This window comes from Hyla sarda (assembly GCF_029499605.1).
Source record: "Hyla sarda isolate aHylSar1 chromosome 1 unlocalized genomic scaffold, aHylSar1.hap1 SUPER_1_unloc_20, whole genome shotgun sequence".
Classification (NCBI taxonomy): Eukaryota; Metazoa; Chordata; class Amphibia; order Anura; family Hylidae; genus Hyla; species Hyla sarda.
In genome coordinates, this window is record NW_026607582.1 from 302,383 (window position 1) to 316,213 (window position 13,831).

General features: G+C 47.5%; 1 protein-coding gene across 1 annotated transcript in view; it reads left to right on the forward strand.

Annotated features, from left to right (window-relative positions):
- LOC130298098 (oocyte zinc finger protein XlCOF7.1-like) overlaps positions 1-8,965 on the forward strand; it is a 91,128-nt gene extending 82,163 nt beyond the window's left edge. The window contains exons 5-9 of the mRNA XM_056550989.1: positions 637-810; positions 2,377-2,503; positions 2,587-2,651; positions 2,804-3,284; positions 7,699-8,965. Coding sequence (XP_056406964.1) covers positions 637-810; positions 2,377-2,503; positions 2,587-2,651; positions 2,804-3,284; positions 7,699-8,897 — 2,046 coding nt within the window. The 3' untranslated portion in view covers positions 8,898-8,965. The remainder of the gene's footprint in view (positions 1-636; positions 811-2,376; positions 2,504-2,586; positions 2,652-2,803; positions 3,285-7,698) is intronic.
- Positions 8,966-13,831: the final 4,866 nt, after the last annotated feature.

A 13,831-nucleotide genomic window follows, 5' to 3' on the forward strand; every position in this document is an offset into this window, starting at 1 on the left:
GTGATGTCACATGACCTCATTCTTATCTATGTAATAACAGATGGATATGACTGGAGAGGTGAGGGATTCTGGGAGTGATGTCACATGACCTCATTCTTATCTATGTAATAACAGATGGATATGACTGGAGAGGTGAGGGATTCTGGGAGTGATGTCACATGACCTCATTCTTATCTATGTAATAACAGATGGATATGACTGGAGAGGTGAGGGATTCTGGGAGTGATGTCACATGACCTCATTCTTATCTATGTAATAACAGATGGATATGACTGGAGAGGTGAGGGATTCTGGGAGTTATGTCACATGACCTCATTCTTATCTATGTAATAACAGATGGATATGACTGGAGAGGTGAGGGATTCTGGGAGTGATGTCACATGACCTCATTCTTATCTATGCAATAACAGATGGATATGACTGGAGAGGTGAGGGATTCTGGGAGTGATGTCACATGACCTCATTCTTATCTATGTAATAACAGATGGATATGACTGGAGAGGTGAGGGATTCTGGGAGTGATGTCACATGACCTCATTCTTATCTATATAATAACAGATGGATATGACTGGAGAGGTGAGGGATTCTGGGAATGTATGTAGTGATAATAATGTGTCTCTCCATACACAGGATTACACAGTAGTGAGGAAGTCCTCTAGTGGGCGCTGTCGGGCCCCTGTGTGTGAAGGATGGAGAGGAACCCTGAGCCCAATCCCAGGGCCCCCACCTCACTCCCTGATACAGGAGGAAATGGATGAACAGAAGATCCGAGAACTAATCAACAAGATGATGGAGCTGCTGACTGGAGAGGTGACCCTGCTGGGACATTATACAGTAATGGAGGGGTCTGGTGATGACTGGAGAGGTGACACTGCTGGGACATTATACAGTAATGGAGGGGTCTGGTGATGACTGGAGAGGTGACACTGCTGGGACATTATACAGTAATGGAGGGGTCTGGTGATGACTGGAGAGGTGACACTGCTGGGACATTATACAGTAATGGAGGGGTCTGGTGATGACTGGAGAGGTGACACTGCTGGGACATTATACAGTAATGGAGGAGTCTGGTGCTGACTGGAGAGGTGACCCTGCTGGGACATTATACAGTAATGGAGGGGTCTGGTGATGACTGGAGAGGTGACACTGCTGGGACATTATACAGTAATGGAGGGGTCTGGTGATGACTGGAGAGGTGACACTGCTGGGAATGCTGTGACATTATACAGTAATGGAGGGATCTGGTGATGACTGGAGAGGTGACACTGCTGGGACATTATACAGTAATGGAGGGGTCTGGTGATGACTGGAGAGGTGACACTGCTGGGACATTATACAGTAATGGAGGGGTCTGGTGATGACTGGAGAGGTGACACTGCTGGGACATTATACAGTAATGGAGGGGTCCGGTGATGACTGGAGAGGTGACACTGCTGGGACATTATACAGTAATGGAGGGGTCTGGTGATGACTGGAGAGGTGACACTGCTGGGACATTATACAGTAATGGAGGGGTCTGGTGATGACTGGAGAGGTGACACTGCTGGGAATGCTGGGACATTATACAGTAATGGAGGGGTCTGGTGATGACTGGAGAGGTGACACTGCTGGGACATTATACAGTAATGGAGGGATCTGGTGATGACTGGAGAGGTGACACTGCTGGGACATTATACAGTAATGGAGGGGTCTGGTGATGACTGGAGAGGTGACACTGCTGGGAATGCTGGGACATTATACAGTAATGGAGGGGTCTGGTGATGACTGGAGAGGTGACACTGCTGGGACATTATACAGTAATGGAGGGGTCTGGTGATGACTGGAGAGGTGACACTGCTGGAACATTATACAGTAATGGAGGGGTCTGGTGATGACTGGAGAGGTGACACTGCTGGGAATGCTGGGACATTATACAGTAATGGAGGGGTCTGGTGATGACTGGAGAGGTGACACTGCTGGGACATTATACAGTAATGGAGGCGTCTGGTGATGACTGGAGAGGTGACACTGCTGGGACATTATACAGTAATGGAGGGGTCTGGTGATGACTGGAGAGGTGACACTGCTGGGACATTATACAGTAATGGAGGGGTCTGGTGATGACTGGAGAGGTGACACTGCTGGGAATGCTGGGACATTATACAGTAATGGAGGGGTCTGGTGATGACTGGAGAGGTGACACTGCTGGGACATTATACAGTAATGGAGGGGTCTGGTGATGACTGGAGAGGTGACACTGCTGGGAATGCTGGGACATTATACAGTAATGGAGGGGTCTGGTGATGACTGGAGAGGTGACACTGCTGGGAATGCTGGGACATTATACAGTAACACCACTGGAGGGGTCGGGGTGATGACTGTATCATTGTGTGTCAGGTTCCTATAAGGTGTCAGGACGTGGCGGTCTATTTCTCCATGGAGGAGTGGGAGTATGTAGAAGGACACAAGGATCAGTACAAGGATCAGGTCATGATGGAGGATCAGCAGCCCCTCACATCACCAGGTAATAGACATGACTATATACACACGTCCTCTCATTATTTGTATGTAAAGAATGAATTCAGTCTCTGTATGTGTTCCCTACAGTCAGATCCAGTAAGAGAACAGCACCAGAGAGGTGTCCCCGTTCTCTTCTTCCACAGGATGATCAGGTAGATGGAGATATTCCCTATGATCTGTAGAAGGGCTGTGAAGCTCTTGTGGTCAGTCCCCTCACCCTCCATCACTCCTCATCTATAACATCCCACGTGACTTCTACGGTCTGATGACTTTTACAATATTCCTTCCACATCTTATGAATCAGGGTGAAGATCCGAACAATATTAATGCTCCAGAGACAGATGTCAGCGATGATGAGCAATATAAGGAGGATATTCCTACAGGGAAAGATCTGATCTATATTAATGCTACAAACATAAACGAAGAAGAAGAGACAGATGTGAGCAGTGATGAGCAGTATAAGGAGGACATTCCTACAGAGAAAGATCTGATCTATAGTAATACCACAGACTTAAGGGAAGAAGAAGAGACAGATGTGAGCAGTGATGAGCAGTATGAGAAGGACATTCCTACAGAGAAAGATCTGATCTATAGTAATAAGACAGACTTAAGGGAAGAAGAAGAAAAGACAGATGTGAGCAGTGATGAGCAGTATCAGAAGGACATTCCTACAGAGAAAGATCTGATCTATAGTAATACCACAGACTTAAGGGAAGAAGAAGAAGAGACAAATATGAGCAGTGATGAGCAGTATAAGGAGGACATTCCTACAGGTAACCACCCAGGTGAGTAGTAGCCACTAATTGCAGAGAACAGTCACAGATTCTGCTCAGTCACCGACTGTAATAATTTTTTATGGAATTTTTTAAAGGGGTACTCCGATGAATAACAATTCTTTTTAGTAGCAAACGTATAAATTTTATTGTAAAATCGAAAGATTGCATAAAAAGGAAACAGTTCGGGACGCAACCCGAATAAAATAGAAAGTAATAAAACTCTGTAACAAACAGTGGGCATGCAATGTCAGCTTACATATAGAGCAGCACATATACAAGAGAACAAAATTGTCAGTGCGTAGAGAACTAATACAGAGTAAAGGTATACCTAACATCAGGACAATAGGACGAAGAAATAGGAAGGAGATTTCCTATTTCCCGCCACGTGGATTCTAGCAGCTATAAGAATAAATTGAGCTAAGCGTAACAATTTATGGGGCACGACTAAGAAGGCAGAAGGTTGGATGAAGCGGGCAAGCAAATCCAGTGACTTCCCTGAGAACAGAGATCACGGATGACCAAAATCTCCTAATCAATGGACATGACCACCAGGTATGATGCATAGTACCAAGGTGGGAGCAGCCTCGGAAGCACAGTGGCGAGGAAGGAGGAAAGATCCTATTCAGTCTTGTAGGGACATAATAGGCTCGATGTAGAATTTTGAGAGATGTCTCCGTAAGAGACCTGCCAACTACCCCTACTGAGGGAGGTACAGCATGAGTGCCATACAGTGAGCGGTAGGGATGTGCGAAAGGCAGCTTCCCATTGTAACATAAATGTCAACTAAACATAAGACGGAGGTGCATTCATGTGGCTATAGAGCACCGAGAGTAACCCTTTACGGGTGGGAGAGTACAGCACTAAGCGTTCAAATCTAGAAAGAGAAGAGGAGGGGTGCAGAGAGGGTAAGAAGAGAAGAAAAGAGAAGACCTGATGTATCCTGAGGCATTCTGACTCCGGAGGATGGTAGCGAGACCGAAATTCGTCCAGTGTCAGAAGGCGACCCCTGAGGAGGAAGGCATAATAAGTCAACCGTTTCTGAGATGACCACCAGGAAAAGTTAGAGGAGCTAAGCCCAGGAGAGAAGGACGGGTTCCCCAATAAAGGAGTTAAAGGTGAAGAGAGATACGAAAGTGGAAATGGACCAATCACCACAGAGAAAGAGAATACAAAGTGAGAAGAGCAGAGGAGGGAACGTAGTGGGAGAGAGGACCACAGGAGTGCAGGAAAGGTATGAGGCAGGAGCAGAGTGGATTCCAGGTGAACCCATATGGGAGTATCAGAGGGTGCAAAAAAACAGGCCAGCTGGCTCAGTCGGGCAGCATAGTAATATTTAAGAAAGTTAGGGACAGAAAGACCACCTAGGCTCTTGTGGTAATGCATAATAGTGGAAGGAATCCTTGGACGTTTCTGTCGCCAAATGAAGGAGGAGACTTCAGATTACAGTTTCCTGAGCTCGGCAGATGGGACCGGGATCGGCAGGGTCCGAAACAAATAAAGGAGTTTCGGCAAAATAACCATTTTAACAGTAGATACCCTGCTGACCAAGGACAGATAAGGGACATCCCAGGAGCACATATCCGAACGGAGAGAACGGTACATTGGCAGGTAGTTAGCAGAATAGAGTTGGGAGATAGAAGGAGTAAGGGACAGGCCACGATAAGAAAGGGTGGGGGCAGGGGCAGGCAAGTCGAAGTTGAGACAGATCAGCTTCTGAGTGTGTGAATGTTGCAGAAAAGGGTTTCAGAATCGAGGCATTGACCATCAGTCCAGAAAAGTGAGAGAAATCAGAGAGTAGACGGAAAAGGTTATGGAGGGAGGTTAGAGGGCGGGTAAGAGAGAGAAGGACGTCATCAGCAAAAAGGCACGCCTTGTAGTTCGAGGAGCCAATCGCAGCACCAGTAACATCAGGGGAAGAGCGGATGAGAGTCGCCAGGGGCTCCATGGCTAAAGCAAACAAGGCAGGTGACAAGGAATAACAATTCTTTTTAATCAACTGGTGCTAGAAAGTTATTCAGAATTGTAAATTACTTCTATTTACAAATCTTAACCCTTCCAGTACTTACCGTGTTTCTCTTATATTAATTTTAGTCACAAAAAACACACTAGGGTTTATTTTCAGGGTAGGGCTTATGTATTTACGGTATGTACCTTGAACAACATGGGGGGCTGTAGCAGTGTGGAGGATGGGGGGCTGTAGCAGTGTGGAGGATGGGGGGCTGCAGGAGTGTGGAGGATGGGGTGCTGTAGCAGTGTAGAGGATGGGGGGCTGTAGCAGTGTGGAGGATGGGGGGGGGGCTGCAGGAGTGTGGAGGATGGGGGGCTGTAGCAGTGTGGAGGATGGGGGGCTGTAGCAGTGTGGAGGATGGGGGGCTGTAGCAGTGTGGAGGATGGGGGGCTGTAGCAGTGTGGAGGATGGGGGGCTGTAGCAGTGTGGAGGATGGGGGGCTGTAGCAGTGTGGAGGATGGGGGGCTGTAGCAGTGTGGAGGATGGGGGGCTGTAGCAGTGTGGAGGATGGGGGGCTGTAGCAGTGTGGAGGATGGGGGAGGGGCTGCAGGAGTGTGGAGGATGGGGGGCTGTAGCAGTGTGGAGGATGGGGGGCTGTAGCAGTGTGGAGGATGGGGGGCTGTAGCAGTGTGGAGGATGGGTGGCTGTAGCAGTGTGGAGGATGCTGCACCCCCCCCCATCTTCCACATTCCTGCAGCCCCCCCATCCTCCACACTCCTGCAGCACCCCATCCTCCACACTCCTGCAGCACCCCATCCTCCACACTCCTGCAGCCCCCCCCATCTTCCACACTCATGCAGCCCCCAATCCTCCACACTGCTACAGCACCCCATCCTCCACACTCCTGCAGCCCCCCATCCTCCACAATGCTACAGCACCCCATCCTCCACACTCCTACAGCCCCCCATCCTCCCTTTCCTCCGTCGTCCTCCACACTCCTACGGGGCCCCCCACCCCTCTGCCATTATAAAGTACAGTACACATTTTATCCCCAGCGGAGACCAGAACTTACCCACCTTCATACGGTAGAGTCCGCAACTTGTACTGTAAGGAAGCTGCAGCTCTCGGCGGCGGGATCTCCTTCTGTTGCTTAGCAGCAGGGGGCAGGGACACGTCCGTGACGGCGGCCGTGCATATGCGCGGACGTTTTAAAGCGACAGCGTCCCTGCCCCAGCTCAATTACGGTAACTTGCCGCGGGACCAGCCAAATGAGGGGGGGGGGGGTCTGCGGGCATTACTGGCGGCCGCGGTCTGGATCTAGACCGCGGTCCGCCAGTTGATTACCCCTGGCCACGGTATCAGCTGCTGTATGCTCCACAGTGAGTTGTGTAGTTCTTTTCAGTCTCACCACACTGCTCTGCTGACACCTCTGTCCATGTCAGGAACTGTCCGGATCAGGATTGGTTTGCTATGGGGAATTGCTCCTGCTCAGGAAAGTTCCTGACACTGACAGAGATATTAGCAGAGAGCACTGTGGTCAGACTGCAAAGAACAACACAACAAAAAGAACATACAGCAGCTATCGGCGATGTCCGGTATTAGCCTCAGGTCCTGGTTGCTGACAGAAACCGAGACCCACCGGGAATGAAGCGCGCTCAACTCCTGAGTGCACTTCACATAACTGAAGCCGACAATGGACGTAAATATATGTCTATTGTGGTTAAGGTTCCCGGTTTAGGTTGTATTGTGTCTGTAGTCAGTGACTGTGTTATGCAGCTGTCCTCACTCTGTATACATCATGCTGTGCTGAATGGGATTTTGTCGTAGACTTCCATGGTCTGTACTTACACTGTACGTCTCTTTACTCACTTTTTAGTAAAATAAGTTTAAATAAAAAATAAAATAAAAAACGGAGTAAAAGATAACGCTATGTTATACATACCGATCGTACCAACCTGATCTATGAGGAGAACAAGTCAATTTTACAGCACATAACATGATTGCTAGGACTCTGTCACTGCCGGGACTCTGCTATTGATACAGCCTGTCTATGGTTGTCTCTAATGGATCAATGCAGTAAATACTGTACTGATCTGTATGAGCAATCCAATGACTGCTCATACAAGTCCTATAGAGGGACCAAACATTTCAAAGATGTTTTTAAAAATGTAAACTAACCCCTTTCAATAATTTTAATATTTTTGTTGTAATTTTTTTTTTAAAGTAGTAAAGTGTAACAAAAACTATACACATTAGATATCGCTGTGATTGTATGGACCGGACTTATATATTAATGCACAGTTAATACAATATAAGATCGGTCCCACAAAAAAAAAGCTCTTAAACCCAGTGTAGAAGGAAAAATAAGAGTTATGGCTATGAGGAGAGGAGGGGAAAAAGAAAACACGATAGCTTAAATTTTTTGGGTTGTTAAGGGGTTAATACTGATAATAAAATCTGTGTTATTCTCTGCAGATTCTTGTAGCAGGAGATCAGAGGAGAATCTTATATCTTCAGATTATAAAGCAGATGATGATATCACACAAGATACATATGAAGAACATTCCATTATCCCAGATACACCCTCAGCCCTTCACAGCCAAGATCTGTCATCTCATCCTTATATACAGGTCCTGTCTTCTCAGTCATCACAGGATGTTCAGCAAAATAAAGGTCACAGAAGGGGTGTTGGACATCAACGAGCTCATACAGGAAAGAAACCATATTCATGCTCAGAATGTGGAAAATGTTTTACTCAGAAATCAAGTCTTGTAGTACATCAGAGAACTCACACAGGAGAGAAGCCATTTTCATGTTCAGAATGTGGAAAGTGTTTTACTGAGAAATCAAGTCTTGTTAAACATAAACGAGCTCATACAGGGGAGAAACCATATTTATGTGCAGAATGTGGGAAATGTTTTACTGAGAAATCAAAGCTTGTTCGACATCAAAGAACTCACACAGGAGTAAAGCCATTTTCATGCTCAGAATGTAGAAAATGTTTTACTCAGCATTCACATCTTGTTACACATCAAAGAACTCACAGAGATGAGAAGCCATTTTCATGTTCAGAATGTGGAAAATGTTATAATAAGAAATCAGGTCTTGTTCAGCATCAAAGAACTCACACAGGGGAGATGCCATTTTCATGCTCAGAATGTAGAAAATGTTTTACTGGCAAATCAAATCTTTTTACACATCAAAGAACTCACACAGGGGAGAAACCATATTCATGTTCAAAATGTGGGAAATGTTTTACTGAGAAATGCCGTCTTGTTAAACATAAACAAATTCACACAGGGGAGAAACCACATTCATGTTCAGAATGTGGGAAATGTTTTACTGAGAGATCCAGTCTTGTTAAACATAAACGAACTCACACAGGGGAGAAACCATATTCATGTTCAGAATGTGGGAAATATTTTTCTGACAAAACAAATCTTGTTCAACATCAAAGAACTCACACAGGGGAGAAGCCATTTTCATGCTCAGAGTGTGGGAAATGTTTTACTCAGCAATCACATCTTGTTACACATCAAAGAACTCACACAGGAGAGAAGCCATTTTGCTGTGCTGAGTGTGGAAAATGTTTTACTGTGAAATCAAGTCTTGTTAGACATCAAAGAACTCACACAGGGGAGAAGCCAATTCAGAGCAGTAAATTATGCAGATAACACATCTATATATTCACCATGTACATAGGATATCTGACATTTATATATATATATCATATACTGCATCTCCAAACTTGTTACCAAATGTTAATAAAAGTTTTCTTTCTTATATTATTTATTATTCTTATATTCATCTCCGCACACTGGACTTATAATAAATGTAATAATGTCCCTGACGGGGGCGTGGTCTGCATGGCTGCCTGAGCGGACGTGCCTTGAGGGAGCTCCTGCCATCCTGGATTAATATCCTTAAATTTCGTCAATATCCTGCTGCAATAGGGGCTCTGGCCCCTCTCTCGCACCCCCCTGCACCTGGGGACACCTGACGGGAGCATCCTTCCCCCCCCCTCTCTGCAAATAGAGGGTAGTGGATCCTGCGGGGAGTAGGCCGCAAGGCCGCGTGCTTACCTGGCTGCTGCTGACCGGGGGAGGAGATCCATGGACGCTGCTGGAGGTCTGTTGCTGAAGGACGCTGCTGGAGGACCGTATCCCTGCATACCGCCGCTGGTGGTGAGGACTACGTCGCCTGCCCGTGTTGCAGCAGTGTGGCGCAGAGAACATAGCTGCTGTGGCCTGTAGTGTGCGCCCGCCATCTTGAGCGCACGGAGCCTGTGTTCCGCCTCTCTGTGGGGCGTTGAGCAGTTGGCGGGACGCCTGGGACACGATCCTGTCTGACCGCCGGTGCATGAGGGAGCTGGAGTGGCGGTGAGAGTGAGCCGCGGAACGGGGGTGACGGAGGCTGCCTTGAAACGGTACTGTGCTGTCCCCACCTGGAGTGCCTGGTTGTGGGTGGTCCTGGCCGTTGAGGAGACTGCTGGGGAATAAGAGGTGCCTGGGGAGATTGCTTGTTCCTGGGTCCCCTGGCTTTGAAACTTCCCTAACTTGCTGGAGCCTTGCCTGCACTGTGGCTGGGGAACATTAACCCTCAGCTGACTACCTCTATGGGACCTCCTGTGTGAATCCTATTACATCTGCTGTGTGCCTGCTATAAACCTCATACCAGGCTGTATGGACTGAGCATATTTGACTTCATACCCTGCTAGTTCTACTGTGGGACTGTGTAGCTGCATACTTTCTTCTGTTCATCATATTCTGTTGGGCTCCCTGTCTACTGGAACACATGGCTACTAATAAATGGAAAAGTAAATATAAAGACGGGTATGGCCCTTCTCAGCAGGGACCCAAGGTGTCTGTCGGCCAAAGGAATAACTTGACACTAAAGCAGGAAGTAGAGGCTAGATTAGAGAAATTCGCACTGCTGCCTCCCTCGCCTGATTCTCCTGACAAGAGGAGTTCTCTACTCCCCATGGAAGTGATCACAGATCACCTGGAGGACTATGATGCTCTTTTACATAACTCTGGGCCGGCCTTGCTGGTGTCCTTGCCCGGGACTCCCCCTGCCCTGACAGTTGCGGCGGCTGCCACTTCGCCTGCTCCCCCTGCTGAACCTACTCTGGCTGTTGTTCTGGCTGAGATTCAAAGGTGCAATTTAACGCTGGTCCAATTAACTACACAGGTGGGAACGGTACAATCGGACATTTCACTCATCCGTCATGATTTGCAGAAGGTGGCGGATCGCACTTCCGCAGTGGAGGGCCGTGTAAGTGATGTGGAGGATGCGGTGGTCCCCTTAGTGCGAGACTTCACTAGACATGATCAGGACATTACATTTCTAAAAGCTAAGACTGATAACTTGGAGAATAGGCTGCGCAGAAATAACGTGAGAATTGTGGGACTTCCTGAAAAATGTGAGGGGCGTTCTCCTACTGAGTATGTGGAATCTTGGCTAAAGGAAGTTTTTGGGGCAGATGGTTTGACCCCGCTGTTTGCAGTGGAACGTGCCCACCGAGTTCCTACTAGACCCTTCCCGCCGAGAGGTCCGCCAAGATCTATGCTGGTGAAGCTGCTGCATTATAGAGACCGTGACATTATCTTGAGACTTGCCAGGGAAAGGCAACCTATCACTGTGGATGGATGTGTCCTCTCATTTTTTCCCGATTTCTCAGCGGAGGTGCAAAAAAAGCGTGCCTCCTTTCTAGATGTTAAAAAACGGCTGCGTGTGTTGGATGTTCAATACTCTATGCTGTATCCGGCAAGGCTACGAGTGGTGGCTATGGGCTCCACCCATTTCTTTGAGAGTGTGGAGATGGCTGTTCACTTGCTCGACTCCCATGAGTCACAGTTGCACCAACGGGCCCGTAGAGGCTCACCGGGGCCTGCTCCTGATTGAACTGCATGACCTCCTCTGAACTGTTCTTTCCTACCTGAATTGGATCACTGTTGATTGTTCATTGTTCTATTTGCATAATTGATACTTAATTTTTCTATTTAGGTAGTGCACTGAACTGTGGGTTATGTGGGTTATGATGCTTGTTCTTCCTAATATGGGTGCTATTACATTAGGGGTGGGGGGGGGGGGTACCTGTTATCCTTGGGGGGGTTAAACCCCCTGTTGCTTATATTAAGATTGTCTTTTTACTGTTTTATTGCAGGATTGCTCTCACTGTTACTGGGTTATGTTTGGCGGGCAGTTGGCTTTCTTGCTGTATATTCTCACTCTAGTCTGTATACATGATGTCAGTGTACCATGGGGTGTGAGTTGCTGTGGCGTGGTCGGGAGTGTGTTGCCGACTGGAGTGGATGTATTAGCGCCCCCTGATGCCGCATGCCGCGGTGTTGTGTGTGTTTGCGCTGTTTTGTTGTATGGTTCTGGGTGTTTGTTTTGTTTGTTGTCCGTCTCTTCTTCCCATTTGCTGCATTTTTTACTTTACTTTGTGATGGGTGTGTGTCGGCCTCCTCTGGGCCTTTTTGATTCCCTATGTTCTGATATTTTGTTTCTGATATGATGGCAGTAGTTAATGTTATATGTTGGAATGTACGTGGCCTTGGTGATGTGACTAAAAGGTGTGCTGTTTTCAATTCAGTGAGACGGTTTCAGCCTGCCATATTGTGCCTTACTGAGACCCATCTGACTACGGGCACTACTGCGGTCCTCCATAGAGCTTGGGTCGGTCACTCTCTGCATTTTAGATATTCTTCCCATGCTAGGGGGGTCAGTGTTCTGATTCACAGATCGCTTCCCTTCCGGGATGTTTCCTCAGTTGTGGATCCGGATGGGCGGTTTGTATGTTTGGTTTGTGAGATGTCCCATTGCATGTTAATTATAGTATGTGTGTATATTCCCCCACCGTATGATGGTGCGGTTTTGCAGCTTATTTTATTAATAGTGTCAGGGTTCCCTGTGGCCCCCATATTGATGTGTGGGGATTTTAACAAGTAATGGATGTCTCCTTAGACAGATTTTGGGGTGCGAGTCCTTCCCCTCAGTCTAGGCCAACTAGTCTAGCTAGAATGCTAAGTGAAGTTGCCCTGTTAGATTTGTGGAGACATCGGAATCCTAGTGTTCATCAGTACTCTTGTTATTTGGCTACCCACGGCACTCTTTCTAGAATAGATATGGCTATTGGCAGTGAGGACATAGTGGGTATGGTGGGAGAGGTGGAATACCTGGTGAGGGGTTTGTCGGATCATTCTCCTATTAGATTACAATTACTGATGCATGGAGGGTTGGGAGGTGAGCGCCCACTGTGGAGGCTGAATCCTTTCTGGTTACAAGTGTTAACTACGGAGGAGATTATATGTGCAGAACTAAGGAGTTTTCTTGAACTCAATTCCGGAACGACCGCGGCCTCCATAGTATGGGACTCCCTTAAGGCGTTCTTACGGGGGCTTTTTATCAGAGATATTAGTACTCACAAGTCCTTTACTAGAGATAAGGGAAATAAGTTGGGTGCAGCGGTTGTTACAGCCGAAGCTGCTTATATCTTGACCCCTACTCTGGAACTTCAGGAGGATTGGTTACAGGCTCAGACTGCTTACAATGACTATTTAGTGGAGACTGCAGAGCATAAAAGATTCTTTACTAAACAGAGGTACTTTGAATGTGGTGAGGGAACAGGTAAACTGCTGGCATCTATAGCTCGTGCACAGCAAGGTGCTACATTTATTGGATGCCTGAGAGACGGTCGGGGGAGGGAGGTCACGGAAGATAGGGACATATTGCGGGTAATGGTGGATTTTAATAAGGATGCATATTCGTCCAGGACTACTTGCTCCGCAGAGGCCTTGGGGGAATATGTTAGCCAGGTACGAGTGCCCTCACTTTCTCCGGAGCAGAGGGATGGATTAGATTCGCCCCTCTCTCTGGAGGAATTGGAACTCGCATTGAAAGATGCGGCTAATGAGAAATCCCCGGGCCCTGATGGTCTGCCGAGTGAGGTGTACAAACGTTTCCAGGGTGTACTTCTACCTCAGCTGTTGCGGGTATTCGAGTCAGCGGTGGAGGAGGGTGCTTTGCCCAGCTCCATGATGGAGGCAATTGTTGTGCTCCTTCCTAAACCTGGAAAGGACCTATTGAATGCCGGGTCTTATAGACCTATATCTCTTTTATGTACTGATGTGAAACTGCTGGCCCGGGTGCTTGCTAACAGATTGGCTGGGGTGGTTTTATCGCTAATACACGGGGATCAGACGGGCTTCATGCTGGGTAAGTCTACTGTGGATAATATACGACGGGTCTACCTTAATCTACAGATGACGCAGGAGGGGACTGGGGCTAGGTCACTGGTCTCATTGGACGCTGCCAAAGTGTTTGACAGTTTGGAATGGGATTACTTGTGGACAGTCATGGAGAGGATGGGATTTGGTCCAAGATTCCTGTCTTATGTTAAATTGTTATATCGATGTCCAGTTGCTAGATTGAGAGTCAATGGTCACTTGTCTGACTCCTTCCCACTGCAGCGGGGTACGCGACAGGGGTGCCCCTTGTCTCATCCGAACTGCATCAAATGTGAGTGGATTTAAGTATGGCTCTATGGAGGAGCGGATAGCCTTGTATGCGGATGACATGTTGCTATTTTTGGGTGATACTGCCC